The 23,839-nt window shown below is 42.6% G+C and overlaps 1 protein-coding gene across 16 annotated transcripts in view; it reads left to right on the plus strand.

Moving 5' to 3' along the window:
* The window catches only part of CELF2 (CUGBP Elav-like family member 2), a 704,551-nt gene that overhangs the window by 619,963 nt on the left and 60,749 nt on the right, over positions 1-23,839 (plus strand). For all 16 annotated transcript variants that reach the window (XM_066384983.1, XM_066384978.1, XM_066384976.1 and 13 more), the window contains 3 exons: positions 2,254-2,302; positions 12,250-12,384; positions 20,958-21,037. In XM_066384983.1, coding sequence (XP_066241080.1) covers positions 2,254-2,302; positions 12,250-12,384; positions 20,958-21,037 — 264 coding nt within the window. The remainder of the gene's footprint in view (positions 1-2,253; positions 2,303-12,249; positions 12,385-20,957; positions 21,038-23,839) is intronic.

Genomic DNA, 23,839 nt, shown 5'->3' on the forward strand with positions numbered 1-23,839 from the left:
TCAGTCTCCCCCACCATACAATGAGCACCCAGAAGATCTGGACTTCTTCCCGCTTCTTAGCCTAGAGCAGGGGTCCCCAAACTACGGCCCACGGGCTGCATGCGGCCCCCTGAGGCCATTTATCCGGCCCCCGCCGCACTTCTGGAAGGGGCACCTCTTTCATTGGTGGTCAATGAGAGTATTTCATAGTTCCCATTGAAATACTGGTCAGTTTGTTGATTTAAATTTACTTGTTCTTTATTTTAAATATTGTATTTATTTCAGTTTTGTCTTTTTACTTTAAAATAAGATATGTGCAGTGTGCATAGGGTTTTGTTCATAGTTTTTTTTATAGTCCGGCCCTCCAACGGTCTGAGGGACAGTGAACTGGCCCCCTGTGAAAAAAGTTTGGGGACCCCTGGCCTAGAGTTAGGGACACGACGGAGGCCTCACTCATATTTGCTGAATGAGTGGATAAAGCGTGTAGGGAGAATAGCTTACTCAGAGACTCCGTCTGCCTTCCCCCTATTGTTTTTTTTGTCCTCTCCACTACCTGTAGGAAGGAGGCTATATTTTTTAGTCCAAATCAGGAGCTTCTGTAGTTTACTTCTCCCTGCTTTTTAGATGTATATTCTAATCTCTTTGGAAAAGTCTGGTCTACTTACTGACCCCTAAACGTTTTATTCTCACTCTAGACTCTTCTGCAAACTGAACAGATTAACGAATGGAGTGGGAATACAAGTAGACCCCTCATCTCAAGGCCTATGTTCTATGCATATGAACATCTTACCTTTTAGAATAAACAAAGCAGCTCTGAATTACTTCTCTTGTCTCCTGATAGCGTTCCCTCGTCCCTCTTGTGTTTTGCAGACCCTGGCAGGCATTAGCTGCACATGGTCCTGACTGCCTGATAATAATTTCCCATTATTTAAGTGCCAGAGCCAAGTACCGTTCCCTTTTCGTTTAAATTAGATAAAACCCGGAGCTGTGGCTTGCAAGTGAGGGAAGTCCACTGGGGAAATTAAAGGTTCAGAGAGAATGGGACCCATTATAATAAAAGCATTTGCACAGCCAGTGATTCCATCTACCCTGTGGCTCTGTGCTCCTTGGGGTAGGATGAAATATGAAGCAAGAGGACCTTTCAAAGTGGTTTGAGGAATTTATTTTAATTGGAAATAGTGACAGCATTCTACGCTTGGAGTAAACTCTGCAGATCATGCACAGTGGCATGACAGGCATTGCGTGGGGGGCCGGAGGGCACCCAGTTCTGCCATGATTCCCGATCTGGGCACCACTTTATCTCAGCTTCTTTCTGCTCCTGCACATGTACTAAATAGACATGGTCGTAAGGGCCGTGCCTTCGCCCTCTCCCTTTCCTCCCTCCCTCCGTTCATTCTGTCCCACACTTTATCTCAGCTTCTTTCCTAAATAGACATGGTCGTAAGGGCCGTGCCTTCGCCCTCTCCCTTTCCTCCCTCTCTCCGTTCATTCTGTCCCACACTTTATCTCAGCTTCTTTCTGCTCCTGCACATGTACTAAATAGACATGGTCGTAAGGGCCGTGCCTTCACCCTCTCCCTTTCCTCCCCTTCCTCCCTCCGTTCATTCTGTCCCACACTTTGTATGTAATAAACATTATTTGATGGCACCTAAATTAATCCAACTACTAGACCTTCAGATTCTCATAACTCTGAGACCTAAGAAAAACCCATGCAGCAGACAGAATGACCAGAAGAAACACAAGGACTGTCTGCATTCAAATTTTAATAGCATAAAATAACAATAGCTCATTTTTTTTAGCATATCCTGTGGCCTGGTAATTATGCATGTTACATGCATTTTCTCACTTAATTCCCACAGCTGTACTATGCAAGTGTCATCTCCATTCTGCAGATGAGGAAACAGAAGCTCAGAGAAGTTAAGACACTTGTTCCGGGATCTTGTAGCTATCATAAATGTCAGGACTAGAATTACCTCTAAGATACAGGCAAAAACTATACTGAGTAGCTGAACCAGGTTTTAAACTCAAGTCTGACTGCAGAGCCCAAGCTTTTAAATACTGTGTCTCTATGCATCATGATTTAAAAGGGTTCTGTTCCTGAACATAAAACACAGGCTCGCGTTTGGATTTGGTTCCTTTTATCTGGGAGAAGTCTTGTTATTATTTATGCATCAATATGCCAGTATCAGTGTTCAAGTTTAATAGTGTGGGGTTTCTGAGACTGTTTGTACAGTTGTTCAATCTGCCTTTACTTTCTCACTTTTGTATTTTTAGATGCATCATCCCATTCAGATGAAACCTGCAGATAGTGAAAAGTCCAACGGTAGGTGGTGACTGACTGTCTCATCTCATGTCTGTGTCTGTAAGTTGAGGAGCCAGCTGGGGGAGGGAGGTGCCAGCCCCACTTGCTCTTGCTCTCGGAAAGGCAGCGGGAACTGCTCCGGGAAGCGTGCACTGGAGTTGGCACATCTGGAGAAACTTGAGCTTCACTCTGCTGCCTCATTCATTCATCTCTGGTATAAAGGTCTGTGAGGATGTTGCCAGAAATGGTTTTCCGTGTCCCTCTGTTGTGGACTTGCTCTGTGCGGTGACCCGTGGCAACATGGGATGCCCGATGGGGAGGAACGGCCTATATGCAGAGAACAGAGCGGGAGAAGGCCAGCCACTGTGAGCAGGCTATCTTTTCTGTCCTTGCCATTTATTCTTTTTTGGCTTGGAGCTGTCTTACTGCACTCTTCTCTAAATTGCACCAATGCATTTGCATCCAAATTCATTCAGAATTTAGGTTGCTGATTAAATAAACATACACTCGGTGCAAAATATGCATTTGATGAGGTCCATGGAATAACTGGCATTTGACTGTCTGAGTCACAAGAGGGTTGACAGCTCTTCTCTCCCTCAGGTTTTTGCTTCCATTTATACCAGCCTTCCTTCTGTCCCTGTTTTGGTTTTTTAATTTACTGAAATGTCTGTTAAAGGACTCTTCTACCTTCTTAGACCTCAGAGCTTCCCCGTCCCACCAGACTGGCATAATCAGCATGGCTTCCTTCCTCGGGCAGCTCTGCACCTCATTAATTAGTAATCAGGGCAGAAGCCATGTACTCAGAGATCTGCATATCTGCAAATATGAATTATGATTGGGCTCTGAATCCCTCCACAAGGTATTTTCTGTTAATTGTAGTGTATCCCGTTTTCTGGATTCTTCACAGACTAGGAAGTTTTGGAGAGACCGCCACATTGCGTTGTGGGCTGCTAGCACCTGACCTGTGTGTTGGGAGCAGATAGATGTCCATGCTTCCCTCCCCATCTTCTCATCAGCTGCACACTTCTCAGAGAGCTGATTCCCTGTGTCCTCTCCTACTTTTATCACAGTCATGGCATTCAGTCCTGGAGGGTCTAAAACCTGCCACTTCTCTGTTGCAGGCCCTTGGTCACGTCACTCCATTCCTTTATTCAACAGTATTGACACTCGCAGTGTGCCAGGCACAGTACTAGCTAGACTGCAGGAATGAATTTTAAAAGGATGAACAGACTACAAAAGACTACACTGATCTCTGCCAGTCACTCAAAGGCTGAACTTTAATGCCCTTATCCATAAAATAAGATAATGGGAACTGCCTCATATAAGTTGCCTTTTTTTCTTAAAGCTTGTACAAGATGTTTGTGATGGTGCTTTGTAAATGATAGAGCACCTCGATACAATATCGATTATAGCTATCCAGACTTTTCCCTGGCCTAACAGGGCTCTGCACTGAGCATGCCCAACCTGCTGATAGCCATATGTCCAGAAGTGCACGTTTACAGTTTGTTCTGTTCCCTGTGGAAGAGAGGAATCTTGTATTTGTTGGATGAATTCTGTCAGTGAAGGTCATCTTGTAGCTTCTGGCCAAAAAGAGATGCTCCTTGTCCTTTGGCCCCATCATTCTCTAAACTGTGTCAGGACAACAGCCATGGAATGCAAGTCTACAGAAAAGGGTTCATCTTATTTCTAAACCTTAAGTCATAGTTAAACGGACATGATGAATTAAAGAACTAAGTTGGAAATATTTGACCTGAAATACCCAAATAATTGAACTATCAAGGGATTTCTCCTTTTGCATTTTCTGTCCATTAACCCTGACTCAGAGACCGCTTTCCATAAAACAGCTACAGGGACGCCTCAGAATGGTCTGGTGCCCTTGCTGTTCAGTGTCTGCTATGGATGTTGAGAATCAGGTTTGCCACAGCAGCAGAATAAAACTGCCATGAGTGCCCCCCATTCTGCATGATCTCAAAGCCAAGCATGACCGGGCACTGTTTTACCAAGTTGAGAGACCTAAAAATGCCATTTTTCAGGGAATAACCTGGGATAGCAATTAAACTATTTTGAGGAGCCTAGACTTTACTCCAAACCCTGCATCTGTGAGCTGTGTCACATTCTACAACCTCACATGGCTTCCTTGTCTCCAGATGTAACATGGGGCTGCAGGGGTCTGTAGTTGGAATTCTTCTTGTAACACCTACTTTACAAGGATGTGTGAGGAGTACCGGCATCAACATCTATGAAGAGCTGAGCTTTAATGCCTGGCATATAGTAAATATTCACTATGCTAAGTGGTGTAATTAATTCTGGCTCACTGAGGCTGGTGCTTCTAACCTTGGACTGGTTTACATCACAGCATAGATCTATACATACAAAGGACCCCCCCCCCCCCGAATCTTCTCGTTGGGCCAGTTTTCCCTTTGTTTTGTAGATTGACCTTCATTTCCTGAATTTCCGGGGGGGGGGGGGGAGTCAAAAAATATAAATGAACTGAAATCTGCTTTTAAAGTGTCCTTCTTAATGGAGGCTCCAATGGAACCTCACCTTGCATAGTCATGAATAGGGTTCAAGGTTCTCCCTGGACGTGATGGGGGGGAGTCAGGAGAAATGTATAATTTTCAAAAGCAAGTGATAAATGCTCCAAGCATTTTCTGATTTCACATGGCAGCTTTGACAGGTAAGCATGGTTTCCAAAGCTCAAAGAGCACAAAGATTTCTTTGGCTCAGATGCTCAAAAAAGCTTCTATAGTTGTGAAAGAAGTATAACGAGCTCTAATTGCACTTTTATTGAGTTTGCTGACATTTATGGATAGCACAAAGGGCTCATCACAGTTAGTTACTGCCTTCATTATCAGTATGTTCGAATTTTTTAAACTTTGTAGTTGCTGAGCAAGACAGGGCTGCACATCACAGATGAATTAGTGACTGACAAATGAATTCCAGAATTCTTTTCAGCCTTTGTCCATCCAGAGATTCTGAGAGAGGGAACCTCTATGGTGAGCTCAAAAATGTTGGACTGCACTTTAGTCTGCCCTGCGCATCAGTATTTTGCTGAGCAGTCTTCTGAAATCTCTCTGGCTTCCTATAACCTGTCCTTTTCATTGGCTCTGATTTAAGCTGCAAGCTCTAGCACACTTATGCCAGCTCACTCATGTTACTCCTGCCTTCATGTTTCTAATATGTCTGGTGTCCCCCCCTCCTCAACAAAAACCCACTGGGGCCTTTAAGAAGAACACACTGAGTCAATACCCAGATTTCAATAGAATCCAACTTTTTAATTTTCCATCGCAAATAATCAAACGATGGTGCGGGAAGGGCATTGAAGGAGGTACAGATTTTAGGAATCAGCATGTGCTAGCAAAAGCAGTTATTCCCTTTAATTCTGTGTCACAAGAGGGCCTGTTTTCCAGCTTTTAATCCTTCCTCCTATACAGAAAAAGGTACTAGCAGTGCAAGATTGAAAATTAAGTGCTGTTGCTAGATCTGAAATTTGTCAAGCAGTGAGTGATAAGAAAAGCATAGAAGGTGCCTTTGGTTCTGTGCTTGGGGTCCCCGTGGCTGGGCCAGTATTCTTTTTTTTTTATTTTTTATTTATTTATTTTTTTATTGTATTTATTTTTTAATGGGGTGACATCAGTAAATCAAGATACATATATTCAAAGATAACATGTCCAGGTTATCTTAAAGTTCAATTATGTTGCATACCCATCACCCAAAGTCAGATTGTCTTGTCACCCTCTATCTAGTTCTCTTTGTGCCCCTCCCCCTCCCCCTTCCCTCTCCCTCTCCCCCCTCCCCCCGTAACCACCACACTCTTATCAATGTCTCTTGGTCTCACTTTTATGTCCCATCTATGTATGGAAAAATGCAGTTCCTGGTTTTTTCTGATTTACTTATTTCACTCCGTATAATGTTGTCAAGGTCCCACCATTTTGCTATAAATGATCCAATGTCATCATTTCTTATGGCTGAGTAGTATTCCATGGTGTATATGTGCCACATCTTCTTTATCCAGTCATCTATTGACAGGCTTTTTGGTTGTTTCCATGTCCTGGCCACTGTGAACAATGCTGCAATGAACATGGGGCTGCATGTGTCTTTACAAGTCAATGTTTCTGAGTTTTGGGGGTATATACCCAGTAGAGGGATTGCTGGGTCATAAGGTAGTTCTATTTTCAGTTTTTTGAGGGACCACCATACTTTCTTCCATAATGGTTGTACTACTTTACATTCCCACCAACAGTGGATGAGGGTTCCTTTTTCTCCACAACCTCTCCAACATTTGCTATTACCTGTCTTGTTAATAATAGCTAATCTAACAGGTGTGAGGTGGTATCTCATTGCAGTTTTGATTTGCATTTCTCTAATAACTAAAGAAGATGAGCATCTTTTCATATATCTGTTCTGGGCCAGTATTCTTATGTCATGCTCCTGGTTGAGAGAATCGCTCACGTCTCTGTGGACAGGGCATAAATCCACTCTACTTTAACCCTGTGCCCCCTCACACCTTGTCAAGAGTTCGTAAAGCCTCAAATCCAGAAATGCCATTCAAGACCCCTGTCTCTTCTCTCAAGGCCCCTGAAGCCCCCAGCATCCAAGTATAAAGTTCAGAGCTCATAGGACTCAAGATAACTAAATATTGTCGAGGATAATAAAGACCTGCAAGGCCCTAGTACACATAGGAAGAATAGGGTGTTCCCATCCAGGCTCTTTCTGATTTACTGGAAGACGAAGAAATAATTTTGAAATTCAAAGTGGAGAGCCTCACAGATTTGGAGGCAGTAATTAAATGCCATATGTTAGCACTAACACATTGAAAAGTTGTTAATTAACTCATGCCACCTCAAATCCAGGTGTGACTTTGGCAGGTTGTATACCAGGATGTTAGCACAGGCTTACAGTTAGGGTTCTTTTAAAAATTAAGTTTCTATTCCCCAAACTTAAAAAAAGTTTCCACTTATTTAAACCATGGAAGGAGAACTTGAAATGGTCCCTGGTCTGGTGAACCTGCTCGTCCTGCTATATTGTTACTGATGGTGGGAATCTGCTCGTCCTGCTATATTGTTTATTTATTTATTTGTATTTTTTGTATTTTTCTGAAGCTGGAAACGGGGAGAGACAGTCAGACAGACTCCCACATGCGCCCGACCAGGATCCACCCGGCACGCCCACCAGGGGCGACGCTCTGCCCACCAGGGGGCGATGCTCTGCCCCTCCGGGGCATCACTCTGTCGCGACCAGAGCCACTCTAGCGCCTGGGGCAGAGGCCAAGGAGCCATCCCCAGCGCCCGGGCCATCTTTTGCTCCAGTGGAGCCTCTGCTGCGGGAGGGGAAGAGAGAGACAGAGAGGAAGGAGAGGGGGAGGGGTGGAGAAGCAGATGGGCACCTCTCCTGTGTGCCCTGGCCGGGAATCGAACCTGGGACTTCTGCACGCCAGGCCGACGCTCTACCACTGAGCAAACCGGCCAGGGCCTCGTCCTGCTATATTGTTACTGGTGGTGGGAACCTGCTCGTCCTGCTATATTGTTACTGATGGTGGGAACCTGCTCGTCCTGCTATATTGTTACTGATGGTGGGAACCTGCTTGTCCTGCTATATTGTTACTGATGGTGGGAACCTGCTTGTCCTGCTATATTGTTACTGGTGGTGGGAACCTTCTCATCCTGCTATATTGTTACTGGTGGTGGGAACCTTCTCGTCCTGCTATATTGTTACTGGTGGTGGGAACCCATCTGTGTAGCACTGTGTATATTAAAGGATTTTCCCGGGCTTATTTATTGGTTATCCAAAAGGAAAATAGACCTTTTCCCAAGAGGACAGGGACCTTATCTATTCTTTTTTTTAAATTTCCCTAAAGCACTTAGCAGAATACTCCTATATGAACATGATAGGTTTATTTAAGCAGTCAGCATTCTTGTGGATTGAAAAAGTAAGTGACGTACTTACTGCCTGTGAACACTTAGGGAAAAACCCACCAAGAAACTAATCAAACATTGATGAAAAAGTTAAATGAAGATAATTATATTTATTTACAATATTGACAAAGCTGTTTAGAGGGATCCTTAGCATGGGAATTCTAAGAAGAATTTGTATGAATAAATTTTCCCTGGAAAATCAGGAAAACTCAAGGGAAAGGGAAGCTGCTCTGTGTGGTTATCCCCATTTTGCTATTAAAGCAAGCATGGCCCAGCTGTTTAAGCTGCAGAGCAACCTTGGCTAGCAAAAGACTGCAAACAGCCAGCTGCCTTTAATGCATGGACACACACAAAAAAAAAATTTAACATTTTCAATAACATATGGATGGTACAGGTTTTAACTTCTTTTCTTTTTAGCTAATACTTGTTGAAAAAAGTATTTAGCTAATACTTATTGAAAAAGATTATTATCATTCATCTCCCTGCCTTTCTGAGTTTACCCTTCATGATGACTTGGAGACCAGAATTTCCTAAATGGTTTCTGTGATGCCGGTGGCCAAGGCCAAGCAGGTCCCCATGGGGTTCAGGCTGATGGTAGAGGAACTTCAGAGCCGGAAAGCTTTGGGCCATACCTGTTTATTAGAATCTTGCAACTGCAGACAAGCAAACAGGCAGGGGAAACCACTTCTCATGGCAGCAGGCTAACGAACAGCAAAGTAGCCCCTCACAGTGGCAGGCAGAGAATCTACCAGCAGCCCTGAGGGCAAGCACCCATAGCTTACACAGACTGTACACACGTGTCTCTGCCACGTGCTCACGCATTAATCATGCAAAGCACAAGTGAGCAAGCCTAACACAGCTGTTTTCCCTACAGTTTCCAATTTCTTAATATTCATCATAGTAAAAAATCATTTTTTATCTTACTGAGAAGTTTCATGTTTCATTTAGTGTCCTATCCCTCTAAAGTTCAAAACTATAAATTGTTTTAAATACCGTAATCATAGGTTTACCCACGAAACCAAGGACTGACTGGGACTGTATTATTTGCTTTTGTCTAAAAGAACTAAAACCAGATTCTTTAGGATCAGAAAAAAATTGAATACGAATGTATTTTACTTTATAAAGATAGCAGTCACAGCTTCCTTGGGGTGGGAGCCCCAGAGACGAGAGGGAGGGGGAGCTACAACTAGAAGTTTCCCTTCCTACTGCCCCTTATCAGTCAGTGGTGGCCCTGTCCCCTTCCGGTTCCGAGCGGTGCCGCACCCTCTCACTGGGGGGGAGGGGCCTGGCACCAGCACAGCTGTCCTGGGCTGGCGATCACAGACACCCATCAGAAAGGAAGCTCCTTTCTCACCTGTGTCGTGTATCTAACACTCTGATCGCTGTGCCAGCGCTGCCTCTGCTGTCTTCCCTTTTTCCTGGTTCTGAGGAGATTGTTGGTAGTTCACTTACTCTGAACGGAGAAAAAAGAACAAAGTTAAATTTAAAATTTTGTTTCTACATATAGGAAGTCAGGTCCTTAATCAGCCAGGGACACCGACACCACCACCACCACCACCACTGCCCATGCCTACTCGGAGAATCTCAACACAGACAGAGGCCATGGACCATCTGTTACCACCTTCCTTACACGAGCCCTCCCTACAGGTGAAGCAAATAATGCTGCCTATTGTGCTGAAGCCAGGCTGCCTTCCTCTGTCTGCCGCAAAGACAGTCCTTCCTTTTTCCTGATTCTGTGCCTGACAGCACGTTGTTCCCCCATCCCACTACCGGTCCCTCCAGACCCTGCCCATGCTTCTCAGAGGCCGGCTAACTGCTACATCCTCCATCGGTCCTTTCTCAAAAACTGTGGGGCACAGTTCAGAGTTGACAACTATGGTGGAGTTTTGGCTTCAACCTGTATTCCTCAGAGCCCTGGAGTTTCTCTGCACTGTTTGAGGCGTATCCACAGTGTGGAGAGAGGCTGAGTAGATGGATTCTGGGCTCCAGCATCCGCCACCCACATGCACTTCAGTCACCCAAAACATGTGGCTAGGCCTCTTCTTCCAACATTCGAGGAAGAGGGAAAGGAAAGAAAAAAGGAAAAAGATGGAAGTTGAAACCTTCATTTTATACATGACAAAAATGATCCACAGAGGTCAGCTCATTCTCCAAGGTCACATATCGACTTAATGGCTACGCTGGTGTTAGGACCTGCATTTCCTAATCCCAGCCTTGCTCTCCCCTTCGAGCCTCCTCTGCTTCCTCTGGGCTTGCAGGGGACACAGGGGGAGTGAAAAGAAGCCTGGGCGGCAACAGGATATGAGGTCATGGTCCCGGTTAGGCCACCTACTTGCTGAGTGACCCTAGGCGAGTCCCTTCCCCCCGCCAGGCCTCAGGATCTCTTTTAGAGTTGCACAGAACATCTCTCAAGTCTCTTCGAGTCTGGCCTCTGTGGCAGGAGCGTGTAGCTGTCTCATTTAAGTACCTCAGAACTGCACGGTCCAATATCATAGTCACAGGTGGCTTTTTAAGTTTAAATTAGTTAACATTAAAAATCCAATCCTGCAGTCACAGTAGCCACTATTGGTGCTCAGCAGCCACACATGGCTTCAGCTACCACAGGGACATCACTGGAACTTTCCCCTGCCTGCCAAGGTCTGCTGGCCAGCGCCTCACTGGAGTGAATGCGTACACTGCTCCATCACCACTTCCCAGATGCATCTCTGTCCCGGCTCCCGGAGGGTAGAGGCCATGCAGTCTGACTTAGGTACCAAAAACCACTGGCCCCAGAAAGTTTAGAATATAGTCTTGTGGGCTAAATGAAAATGAGACACTTCCTTTCCAAGAAAAGAATAAGAGAAACAGGAATGAAATCAATTAAATAGTAATGACCAGATCATGAAGCATCTGCAAAGATTTCTGCACTGTGATGCGTGGCAGGGCCGCTCCCAGAGCCAGGGCGCTGACCGTCCCCAGACCCAGGGCACTGGCCGTCCCCAGACCCAGGACGCTGACCGCTCCCAGACCCAGGGCGCTGACCGTGCTGCTGCAGCTGCCGGCCTTCTCTTTAGTCTAAGAATGGGTTGAAATGGAACACGGGAAATAAGCAAGACTTCTCCCTGAGGGGTTCTATGATAATCTCTTATTCTCTCCTAAAAAAAGACTCCCAACATTGTCCTGAACTCTGCTATAATGGTGCCTTTAAAGCTAAATGTAGGCCATTCATCCTGAGCATAAGCATTTAAATTTTGAGGAAAATCTCCGAGATCATCTGAGGTCATCTTTACCTCCTAGGTCCCCAGGTTAGAATTTGCATATTGTTGTCATGCTATCCAAAGTGTATTTCCGTTCATCAGGAGTCCTGCCTCCAAGTGGGAAGAATAGTAGCATTCCCTCCTTGTTCTGTCTTTCATCCGGCTGTCACCCTGAGCGTGGGGCCGTCCTGATCATTTCTCAAGTCTGCTCAAGGATCGCTTTCCTGTTTCGTTGTAACGCGCAGACCCCAGTGCTGTCGTGGTGAGGGCCACAGAGCCCATGCTCAGGACGCAGGTAGTTCACTAGGTTCCCAGAGAAGTGAGCATCGCTCATGTCCTCCTCTTCTCTGGAAGAGATGGAGGAGTGGGGACGAAGCTGCATAAACTCAGAGAAGGATGTTCTCTTCCTCGGTGCTTTATTAAAAGCTTTGTTTATTGTTCCACTATACCTGTTTTTTCTTGTTTTGTTTTTCCTCTCTTGACCCGCCCCCCAACTCAAGTTAATGAACATCTACAAAAAAAGAACAGTTCTGTCTCCAAAAATATTTCTGTGGAATGATAGTGTTCTAACAACTACATGGAATTTTAACATTTTAGTAAACAGCATTACCATTAGTTTACAAAGTGGGAGGGGACTTCTTGGTGTTCTGTGTCCTGTGAAGTTATTTTATTAGTAAGAACCAACTCATGGAGACTCATTTTGGGGACCCAAGCTCAGACTCCCGTGACTGGCACCTGGTTTGAAGTGGTCAGGAAGCTTTGATTACAAGGAGAAAGATGAGAATGGCCTTTGCTCATGCATTATTTTATCTCCTAGCTGTGGAAGACAGAAAATTGTTCATAGGAATGGTTTCGAAGAAATGTAACGAGAATGATATCAGGGTGATGTTTTCTCCATTTGGCCAGATAGAAGAGTGCCGGATCCTCCGGGGACCCGACGGGCTGAGTCGAGGTGAGTGTGCTGTCACTCGGGTCTCTTTCCTTAAGTGCTAATTGGAACTCTGTGTCACAGACAAGGTAGATGTAGCTACCACATGCAGCAAGGGGTTGTTACCCTGTAATACATCCCGTGTGATAAAGTTATCCAGCCTGAACTTTTCACCGTAGCTGAAATGATCACTTTTTATTTCTCAAGTCGAGAAGGTCTTGGTGCCAACATATTAGCTCAGGTTATCACTGTCAGATGGGAATCTGGCAGGCTGCCCTGTTGTTACATGTCCCTGTTCCATTTTAAATTGAAGTAGATACTTGGGGTGGGGAGGGGAGTGAGGATGAGATGTGGAAGAAGAGCAGGAATACTTATTGTTTTCATCTTAGTTTCTGGCTTTCTGGCTCTGCCTGGAAGAAATGGGAAGGGTATGGGCCTCCTGACAGTGATGCAAACCGAGGAAAAATGTCTACCTTGCCATGCAGGGCAGAGCAGATATGGACTTAGGTAACTGAACCCATCTTGGGGCATCAGGGTTCTCATGATGTCAGCTGCCAGAATTGCAGGCCCAGAGGACAAAAGTGTTCCACCCACATATCCACCTCCAAATCCCCAAATGGAGGGGAGTCTGAAGGAACACAAAACTCCTGGAGTCCTGAACTCAGGGAGTCTGTTTAGTGACAGAGAAATGGCTTCATTCAGAAGACTGTAGGCTCCTCTTGTCACCAGGATAGAAGCAAAGGCTGCAGCTCCGAGCATTAATGAAAACCAGTATTTTTGCAAGTGGTTATACAAACTAGTTGGAAATAACTGTTCTTTTCCATGTTTGCCATCCCGTATGACAATGCCACACATCCCCTATTACCATGCCTTTTGTAACCATTCATAAGCATGTCACTGAGTGCTAACACCCTTTTGACTGCAGTCCAGGGAGGCTGAACTGAAAATAAGTATGTAGAGTATATTTTTCAGTTCTCTAAGAAATCCATATACAGGCAGTCCCCAGGTTATGAACAAGATAAGTTCTGTAAGTTTGAAAATGTTAAAATGTTTAAGTACTTATATGCACAGAAAAGTAAAAACAAAAACTACGTTAAGACAAATATCTAAGTTGCATTTAATAGGCAAATGTACCCGTTGCAACTAACATAAATGCAACTTAAGAACAGGCCTAAAGAACCTATCTCATTTGTAACCTGGGCACTGCGTGTCTTTGCAACACGAAAAGAATTTCATTTAGTCGGTGTAGTTATCAGCGCTGGTTCCATGGGGCTGATTTGAAATGGCTTGTCATTCCCAGTCTCTGGTTCTGGTATAGCACTGCCATCCCAAAGTACTTGTGGAAAGAAAAGATTGGGCATTAAGTATCAAAGCACTAATTTTCAACTATCTCCCTAGTTTTACTTAAAGTCAGCACCATGTACAGAAGAACATTTGTTCTTTTGACTTTGAGACATAGTGCTTCATGATGTCAGCTGCCAGAATTGCAGGCACAGAGAACAAAAGGGTTCCACCCACATCCACCTCCAGATCCCCAAATGGAGGGGGGTCTGAAGGAACACTCAAGGAGGCGGATCTGCTTAGAGCTTGTCATCCCTATATTTTCTTCTGCAGGTGGTTATGAAAGGGGGGGTGGGGGCACAGAGATCACCATTTATGCATCCTCTAACAATTCTGGAACCCTTGTTACATAATCCCCACTGAAAAGATGTTCTCTAAAAACTGAATAAGGCATGTTATTGAGGATCCCTAAACCACAGACTCAGTGCTGTGGGCTAATCTGTAGTTTGTTACCTGTCCCATTACCAATGTCACCCAAAATAAATGCATCATGCTGGTGACCCACACAACCTCTGGCTCTGGTACAACCTCTGAGCAGAAGAACACTAGGATTTCCATCCTAGTTCCCTCTGTGCCATCCTAGCAAATTTACACCATGAGAGCTTCTAATCATATTTGATCATATGGTTCTTCTGCAGTTATGGTAGACATATGCCAACTTAGGCAGACAGACCAGGAAAGAGAAAACAAGGGGAAAGGCCGGGTGGCTAAACAAAGGAGAAAAGATGTAGGAGGCACATGATGATCTTTTCCAATCCCTTTCTTTCGCCAGTTTCATAATTAGAAGCTCCACTCTCTCCTGTTATTATCCCTAGTCACTTTTCTGAGTTTTCATTGTATTTTTTTCATGAGCCAAGGCATGTGGCACTAAGGACAGGAAGGCAGGCCATAAATTCACAATGACTTGGAGGTCAGTGATTCCCGGGTCTCATCCCAGAACTTCTCCTGACATAAAATGTAGGAAGTATTTCATCTTCCTACATCTCTCTCTCAGTTTCCCCGTTTGTAAATGGCAGCAGTCCCAGTATCTGCCCTGTGTATCACATAATGCATCATTGGTTAGTAGTATGGGAGACTGATTTTTTTGTACAAGCATATCATCCATATGGTTTTGCAGAGACCTTGACTGAGTTAGGAAGGCATGACTTCTGTCCTCCCTCTGCCGGGTGGGGCCTGTTTATCCAACAGCCCTCCCTCTCACTTTCTCCATCTGTCCAATGCGGACAGCATTGAATGGCATTGGTGCCTGCAGTGTCCAGAGCTCCTTGAGCGGACTTGAGTTATTTCCACAGGTAAGGCTTTAAAGCAGCCCAAACTTTCATAGAAAAGAGCAGGACACAGGACTGGGCTAGAGATTTTGGCCAATTTGATGAACCATTTGGCTGATGAACTGGCACTAGCCACAGAAGCAGCCTGACTCTGGAACAGGAATGGGAGACCCCATCGGTGTTCTGCACGAGTGCTGGCTCAGTGTGGACAGCAGAACTCTCCACCCTGCCACCCCCTCTTTTAACAGAAAAGTAATTTATGGTGAACTGATGAGAATTCCCTCTGGCAAAAAAGAAAATACTCATTTATAACCATTTGTTCTGAAATATAAAGACAGACATTGGTAGGTTTTTCAATTAGCAGGACCAGGGACTCCTGGGCGCAGGGGACTGCTCCTGAGTCAGTGTGTTTGTGAAAAGAACAATTCTCTTTCATGCCACTATTTTGCTTTCATTAAAGAATTTCAGTTTTCAATCAAATACTAATAAGTGTCTCCCATTAGTGGCACCACAGATAAGAGCGCTCAGCACTTCCAGCCTCAGTGCCTGCTGCTGGGTCAGCTGTTGCAACAATAAATAAAACTGAAGTGAAATGGAAGCGCGGTGCTGAAAACTGCCTTCTAACAATAGGCCAGAGTATAAGCTAATCAACAAGAAAGTTTTCATTGGCGGTTCACACTTCTTATTTTGCTTTTCAGTTGCAAGAATCATGGTGCTCCCCTACAAGTGTCTAATACTATTTCTTTTCTATCACATCAGTGGTTTAAATATTTCCCTGATAGGTATTAAGCTGACGTTTCTTTAAGCTTGTTGACTCAGTACCCCTCCCTGGACCATACCAGTGGGCTGCCAGGACCCACAGCTTGGTACACATCAAGCCCTTCAAACCCTTCTATACTTTCAGTTAGAATCACTGTCTTAAAAAAAAAAAATGAGCTAGAAAGACTATTTTAAAAGTCTCATCATTACCCACCAGCACCCAGGTCTGTGTCATGTTCCAGGACAGACCCTCACCTCCACCCTCAGGAAATTGTCGTGACTGTACACAGACAGCACCTAGCACCTGCCGAACACATGGAAGGTACTCAGGACATAGCAGAACTCTGCCTCAGTTACACAGTATACCCACATCTAAGCGTGCACTTCTCCCTGAGCACTGTAACCCATTCTGCCATTTTTTCTACTCTAACAAGTTTGGTTTAAGATGCTTTCAAGCACCATCATGACACTCAGCCCCTTCTGCAATGGTAGGTGGACCTTTGGGCCTGTTGCAGGAGCCTCCATTGAGAAAGCAGGCAGCCTTCAGGGAGCCCACACATGGCAAGTCAAATGCGATGTTTGCTCTCAGAACCAAAGCTTGAGACTTCTGAGCCAGGGCATTCACATGACAGCGTTACCTTTTTCTAAAGCACACATGTTTATTCTCACCCATAACCCCACAGTCAGAATGGACTAGTTGGATACAATCTACTGGGTTTTCTGCACCATGGCAACTGAATATTTGTAACTCAAAGACAAGGGAGGAATTTATTTCATGTTTCTTTCCCAAAAACTGTAGTCAAGTCTCCACTGCCATTTAAGGTAACTTTCTGCTTGTTTGTAAGAATATTCCAGCTGTGTTTATGGTGTTCCAGCATTTTCCTGCCAAAATTCTTGACAAATGAATTGGCAATATTTTCAGGGATGTTGACAAGCACAGACTGGGTCCCGTCATTAAATACTCACTTGTTTTTGTTATATCTGATCGGGATATTAGGACAGGGCTTTTGAGTCTTAAAACCTGTACACAGAGAGGACCTCCGATTTGATCACTCCATGTTAGTCTTGCCCACACAGGACGTAAACAGTGTAAAATGCAAGAGCTTATATCAAGTGCCCCCTGGATTATTACCTGTATCTTGTCATCTTTTGTTGGATACAATCTTCCAGTCTCGTCTCTGATGAGATTCTGCCAATTATTAAGTCCTGGTTTGCACTCAACCTCAGGTGCCATACATGAATGATCTCTCTATGCCAATTTTAGATAAATGGACCCAACATTGGAAATGGTTCATGAGATTATTAATTTTGGTGCTCCAGTAGTATTATACTAATAACATACATTAATAACCCTGCTATTCCTTAAAAAAAAAAAAAAAAAAAAAAAAAAAGATACAATGAGGAAAACTGGGTGCATTGCAGTCTTTTTCCAGCTGGATGGGAATTTATAAATTTATAAACCAGTTTTCCATAGGTTGAAATCTCCTTCATGCAGTGCACATTATTTTAATATATGCTTTTCTCGGTTGAAATACAGCAGGCTGCTGCACCTCTTTCAAAGATGTAGCAGAAAAAAGGCTCAGGCATTGTACATGCTTTTAAAAGTGCTTGTAGTTTTTTTGTGTGTACAGAGCAAGAATTCATCTAGTTCTCTAAATATTCTCTTGCAGACAAGAGAAAAGGTAGAACACCTGAGTTAAGATATCCTTTCAATTGAAATGACAAGTATAATAGATGTGTTCCAAAGTCTCCTCTGTGACAGGCTGCGTGCTTTCCTTAGATCCTGTCTAGAGGAGGAAGTCACTTTGAGAAATCTTTCCCCAGTCAATCATTTATCTGTTTTAGCAGCAAAGAAGGCAACCTCACCTAAATAAGAGGAATTCGATTCCTTTCATTTCTGTTAGCAATCTCTGACTTCTTGAAATTGGAGACAATAAATAATTGCAAGGTTGGCCACGTGTACAGATGGGACTGTCTCTCTCTCTCTCTCTCTCTCTCTCTCTAGCCATCATATATTTGGAGAATTTAAGACAGTAGAATACAGGCTATCTTACCTAATACTCCCCTTCAAAAGGAATTTAGCTTCATTGTTTGGATACTTGTAACTTTTCCCCCAAACCTACTTTCTGTATGTTTTGGTCACTAGCCTAAGAATGGACTGCTCAGGTAGCACACAAAACAGCCTAGGAAAATTAAGGACTATATCCTACAATATCAGAGCAGTTGTCCTGTCAGGCCTTAGTGAACCCTGATGCACCCAGAAACTCATTTTTAGTGGAAGAAGGAACAATTGTGACCGAAGTTATTTCTGTCCAATGGAAAGACATAGTTAGTTTGTCGAAGGAGCCAGCAGCCAATCTTGGTATTGCGAGCATATGTTGGTGAAAAGCCATAGATTTGATGCCTAATCCTGAATAGCCACCACCGTGTTTTCAGTGGTGTTGAAAAGAAAATTGAAATCTTACCATAGCACTACCATGACCTACTGTTTTAGAGATATTATAAAAGTTAAAATGCTGCCAATCCATGAAATAATTTGGTTCTGAAGTTACTTAACTTCAACCAGAGTAGCATAGAGAGTGAAATTTTTCAACATGTGCTCTCATTTTATAAATGACACAGTAATTCTCTCCACTAAGTAATTGAACACAGCACACAGTACAAAACCTGACAGAGTCCCTAAGGAGACAACTTCTCTCTTACTTACTACACCATTGCCAATAGAATAAAAAGGTTAAAGAAGTCATCAGATTTGTCAGATCATTTTTTTGGATGAGGTGAGGATCATTATAATTAGAAGCATCAGCAGAGCTTTAATTGCAGGTTTCATAGACGAAAGGGCAATGGGTTGAGCTTATAGAGGTATAATTTTATTGTACTATGACGAATACTTTTCTTTTTAGACCTGTTAATTCCTGTATCTCTCTCACTAAGTTATTTACAAAAATTTTGCTTGTTCTGAAATTGTGGTAAATGCTTAAACTGTGCCTTATTGATTCTTGTTGACATTTTATGTTTTTTAATTCATTCTTAACCCCTATTTGGAAATGGTCAGTTTGGCACATAATCGTAGATAATAAGAGCAAATGAAGTGAATGAAATAATGGCTCTTGACTATTAAAAGCAATTAGTCCAGGCTTCACATGGTTTCAAATAGATTTCCACTAGATTATTTGCTTTTGCCTCCATTGTACTCTTGAGATAAGAAACGGGAAAGAAAAAAATCTCTTAGTGTTATTTCCTCTGCTAATAACGTCTGCGGTAATGATAATATTTTTGAAGACATATGTCTTTGAATTGAATGTAAATTTGGGACTCGGTCATTTTAGAGCTGAGTATCAGTCAATATGGAAGCCAGGAGAGGTGCTGTCATCTGTCTCACACTCTGTTACACACATCATCTAGGTGCCTTAGAGCAGGTTGCCAAATTGCTTCTACTGATGACAAAACCGACAGCCAGCATAGGTCCAGGCAGCGTGTTTAAGTAAGAGCTTCACCAGCTGCTCTAATGTCAGAGAACTCTATGAAACAGCTCAGCAGTCACAGTGAGCTGTACTTCAGGCTTCAGAAGGCCAACTTAACTGGGAGGTGAAAGGGAGATGAATTGCTTATGTACTGAGAGTTTTGTGTATTAAAAGTTTTAGCATAATGCCCAAAAAAATGCATTGACTTATTTTATGACTGGATGTTGTTGTGCTTTGGGGTTAATGGGCAGGGATAGCTGTTTGACTAAAAGGTGCTAGTACAGTATTGACTTGATAATCTCACCAGGTACACATGCAGAGCAAAAGAAGGAAATATGGTTTATGGCTCGCAAAGGGATTTACGGAAACAAAACAATCCACTGGTTGTTTAGATGGAGAGTGTTCTATTTAGCTTACTGGCAACAGGGACGAACCATCTTGCCTTGTCGATGACAGAATTCCATTTTCTTGCATTCACTCTAGGATGATAACAGACTTTAGCCTCTCGGTGTTTAGATCTGCTTCATTTGGAAATCTTTTAAGTAGTAATAATAATAATGTTTTAAGGAAATTGAGTGGAACACTAAATTACTCTCTGATACCTAAGTTCAAACTGTGCAAGGCTAAACAAGCTGAAAATCAATGCACTTTTAAAGTCATTATAGATCATAAGCGAAATAAGTCCACATTGCTTTTGCTCAGCTTTTAGTATGCTGTGGTTTTATTACAAAATCAGCTTGAATCTGCATTAATTTCACAGTCTTTTTCTCTTAGAAGCCCAAGGGTGCTAGATGAATAAAATGTGAATTTCAAAAGGCAGTGTTTTTTATTAGTGAAAAGGGCACTGGGCCACATATTTGAAGTGGTGACCTCATGGTGGCCAGCGCTGCTGCAGGGAGAGACCCTGCAGACAAGTTATCTCTCAGAACCAGAAAAAACAGCCCAGGAAATTCAATGGGTCTCACAGGAGAAATTCAGAGAAAGTCCATTGTCTTAGGAATGATAGATTTTAGGTCAAAATCGCTGATAACATATCAGAAAGTCACAACTTCCAAAATTGTGAAGATTCTATACAAATAAAAACTCCAAGGCAAATGTAAAGTTTTTGCTTTATATGCACTGTTGAGCCTTCTCGGTGTAACAGAGCAGTTGTTTTGTTCATAATTCGTAAGGACCAGTTTGTGTAGGATGTGGTATATTGGTTCACATTTGAATGGCATCACTGTATATTTATAGACATATACTTTTTATCTACCCAGAAGAGATTAGATTGCTGGCATTTCAAGCTCTTGGAATTTTATGCTCATTTGCCCTTGTAGTGAGAATTTTATTATTTGCTGCTGAAAAATCAACGCTAAAATGTAAAATCCAGAGCCTAATGTGTGGATGCCCTAAGTAAAGATAATCAGCCAGGCAAAAAATATAAAATAGCAACATTTTAATTTTGAAAATGTAAACTAGATCTTGCTAATTTCAAACCTGTTGCTAAAAAGAGTCAATTTCCTTCTCCTCCTCTACATTTCAAAAAAAGAAATAAACTAATCAATCAAATCTTTCTGCGTTGGTCAGATTAGCAAGTCAGCACTGTGCATAAAAAGCAAACTATGATAAAGCCAAAGAGAGAAGTTGTTTATTTTTTATGTACTACTGAGAACGGTGTCGTCCTGTGGCAGTTCTCGTAGACCGTGTTGGTTTAACAAGCGTCCAACCCTTTTGTCTTGTTGTTTTTTGTCTTTCCTGCTCCCTGTCCCCTTGTTTCCCACAGGCTGTGCGTTTGTCACATTTTCTACAAGGGCAATGGCACAGAATGCAATCAAAGCCATGCATCAGTCTCAGACCATGGAGGTACTGTATCATCTGCCCTTTCTTTGTTTTTCTTTGTGCAAATGATGGGGAATGGTAACGCAATTCTCTCCTGTGTGGATTGTTCACATGACAATCACAGATTTAAACTTTCACCATCTCTTTTCATTCATTCATATTCATTCTCTCTTCTCTCTTCCTCCCTTTCTCTTTCTCTCTCTGAATTTTTTCCCTAACGACTTGAAATGGACTTAGGAAAGCCTTCCCCTGTTCTCCATTATTTTTGAGCCTTTTACTGCAGTGGCGCAGGGCCTGCCATATAACGCCGTGATGCAGTTTAAGCCAGTAGTGTTCTGTACCGAAAGGACCACATCCACTCCTCAGCCCAGGGTTGGTACAGACTCAACATGAACGACCCCCACTCCAAATTGCAGTTTGCCCTGCGCTAACTCAACAGAGTTCTTTTTAATTTTTTTAATGTGAAATCAAGTTATCTTTATCAAACAGGCTTGTGTTTTTACATAAGGAATGTTGGAGAAAGTTACTAGTTCTCCCACTTCATTTATCCAGTGAAAATGCTCATGGATGAGAATCCCCTGAAAGATTAGATTTGTCTGCTAACTAAAAAATGAACAATAGCCCAGAAACATAAAGGCTCAAATGTATTCTCCTAATGCAAGATAGTAGCTGTAGGGGAAGATAAATACCCTGGTGTGGGCATTCACCCACCAATGCAGATAGGTGGCTCTGTACTTTTATTCTGTGATTTGGTTCATGGCCTTTCAGAATTTTGCACAAAAGCATTCTAAGAATGATATGCTGTTACTTATTCTGTATTGTCTGATAGAATCATTTGGGAGTGCATGTGCTGCTGTATTATGTACACTGTATCTTTGTGTAGGGGTGATCTTTTCCACAGGTGGCCTTGTGGTGTTATCTGAAGTTATGTTTTTCATCTTTTGGGGGGAAAAATATTTTCAATTTTATTTAATCTGCAAAAAATGTCTTTATTGATTGTTTGAGCTTTTTGCCTCCATTTTTGGGGGGTTTTATTTTTTTGTTTGTTTGTTTTGTTTGTTTTTTGCAATGCTGCATCTCCCAAAGCATGCTGGGAGCTAAGTGCTCATTATGTGTCATGTTTTGTGGGCAACTTTTTTCAGTGAGCCAAAAGGTGGGTGGGAAGGGGGGAATGAGTGTGCATGGCATTGTCATTAAGTGTTTACTGTACTTTTCTGAGTTTTGATATCAGCATTGCAAAAGCCTATTGTCTTTTTCGAACTTCATTTTGACTTCCTAACATATCCTATTGATATTCCTAACATATCTTATATAATCACTGTGTTTTCCTTTCAGTGCAATGCATTTTTAAGACACTCCCACCCCCCTACCTGAAGGCAAGCTCAGGTGAAAATCGGCCACAATAGGAGATAATTGGCAGGATTTGAAATCTGTAGGAAGCCAGCCTTGTACGACATGCAGTTCCCTGTGTGACGGCTTTGTGCCCCTTTCTCTTCACCCAGGCTGCTCCACTATCGTGGACCAGTCAGATTTCCAGCTGCATTTCCGTTCGGAGATTAAAATGGAAGTGCTATTAGGAAAAAGAATGTCTTTACCTGTACTTATTATCTTCCATGTATGTGTTTCATTCTTAATTATTTTTATTTCCTGTAATTTTAGTGATTTGTACCTAAATTTGTCTCACCTTAGATAATTTTTTTTTTAGATAACTTTTTAGTGTAAATTTATCAGCTCTGTTAAAACAGTGCCACCTCAGCCCCTTCCCTGAGAGCCTCCTGAGTGCAGACACAGAGCTGCTGGCACAAGGGTCTGGGTCCCCTACGTTGCTACAGAGGGGAGCTCAGGAAGGGTAGCACTGGGTGTGAACCCAGCCCAAAGAATAACGGGCTCCCATGATGAAAAAAATTATGCTATCGAGAATGCAGTGTACTAATTCTTAAGAAGTCCTTGACACTTTGTTACTATCTGTTCTAAATATCAAAGTTGGTGCACTTGTGTGACGTCTGGACATCGTGCTAAAGAACGGGTCCTCAGACACTTAAATGCCTTGTTTAATTAAAAATATTGACATTGAAATGGAATATTGTACATTATGCAGTTACATTGTAGTTGTACAACTGAAGTTTCTTTCCTTTTTTTAATGAATTACATTATTTTTAGGACTCTGGCTCACATCTTTAAGCAAGATGTATATTATCTAAGAGACTTGAATTCAGAAGAATGTGAACATCAAAGTTTAAAAGAACACATTTTTAAAATAATTAATTTTTAATGTTGTATCTTCTGTTTTTCTACTTTCCTCCAAACTATTCCTATCCCGTTTTTCCGTTTCACAGTTTCAAGTAAATTTTAAGCTATAATCATTGGCCTGATTTTCTGCTTTTATATATCTTTTGGTATTTAAGGAAGAAAAAATAAACAGTAAATGCACTGTTAGGAGGAGATGCTATAATTTGTTATCCTACAAAATTGATACAGCAATAATAACCCTTTTCCATGCAAAACCCTTTCTCTATATAATTTTCATCTTCAGAGCATTTTGCCCTCTTTAAGGAATGAAGTGCTGAAAAATGGAGCAGATGAAGAAAAATGAAGCATAGTTTTTTATAAATGGTGGAAACACTACCCTTGTGCAGTTTATGACACTTAACATTCTGTACTGTGACTGTGGCTACCAGAGCTGAAGACTGATACGCTGGAAATTCAACCATCAAAGAGCCACCTCATTTTTCGCACATTTTTTGGTAACAGCAGACACGTAGCCTCACGTATTCATAGCTACCTCCCCAATAACCACCCAAGGTGATAAGAGAAAAAAAATGTAAG

This window comes from Saccopteryx leptura, chromosome 5 (assembly GCF_036850995.1).
Source record: "Saccopteryx leptura isolate mSacLep1 chromosome 5, mSacLep1_pri_phased_curated, whole genome shotgun sequence".
In the NCBI taxonomy this organism is placed as follows: Eukaryota; Metazoa; Chordata; class Mammalia; order Chiroptera; family Emballonuridae; genus Saccopteryx; species Saccopteryx leptura.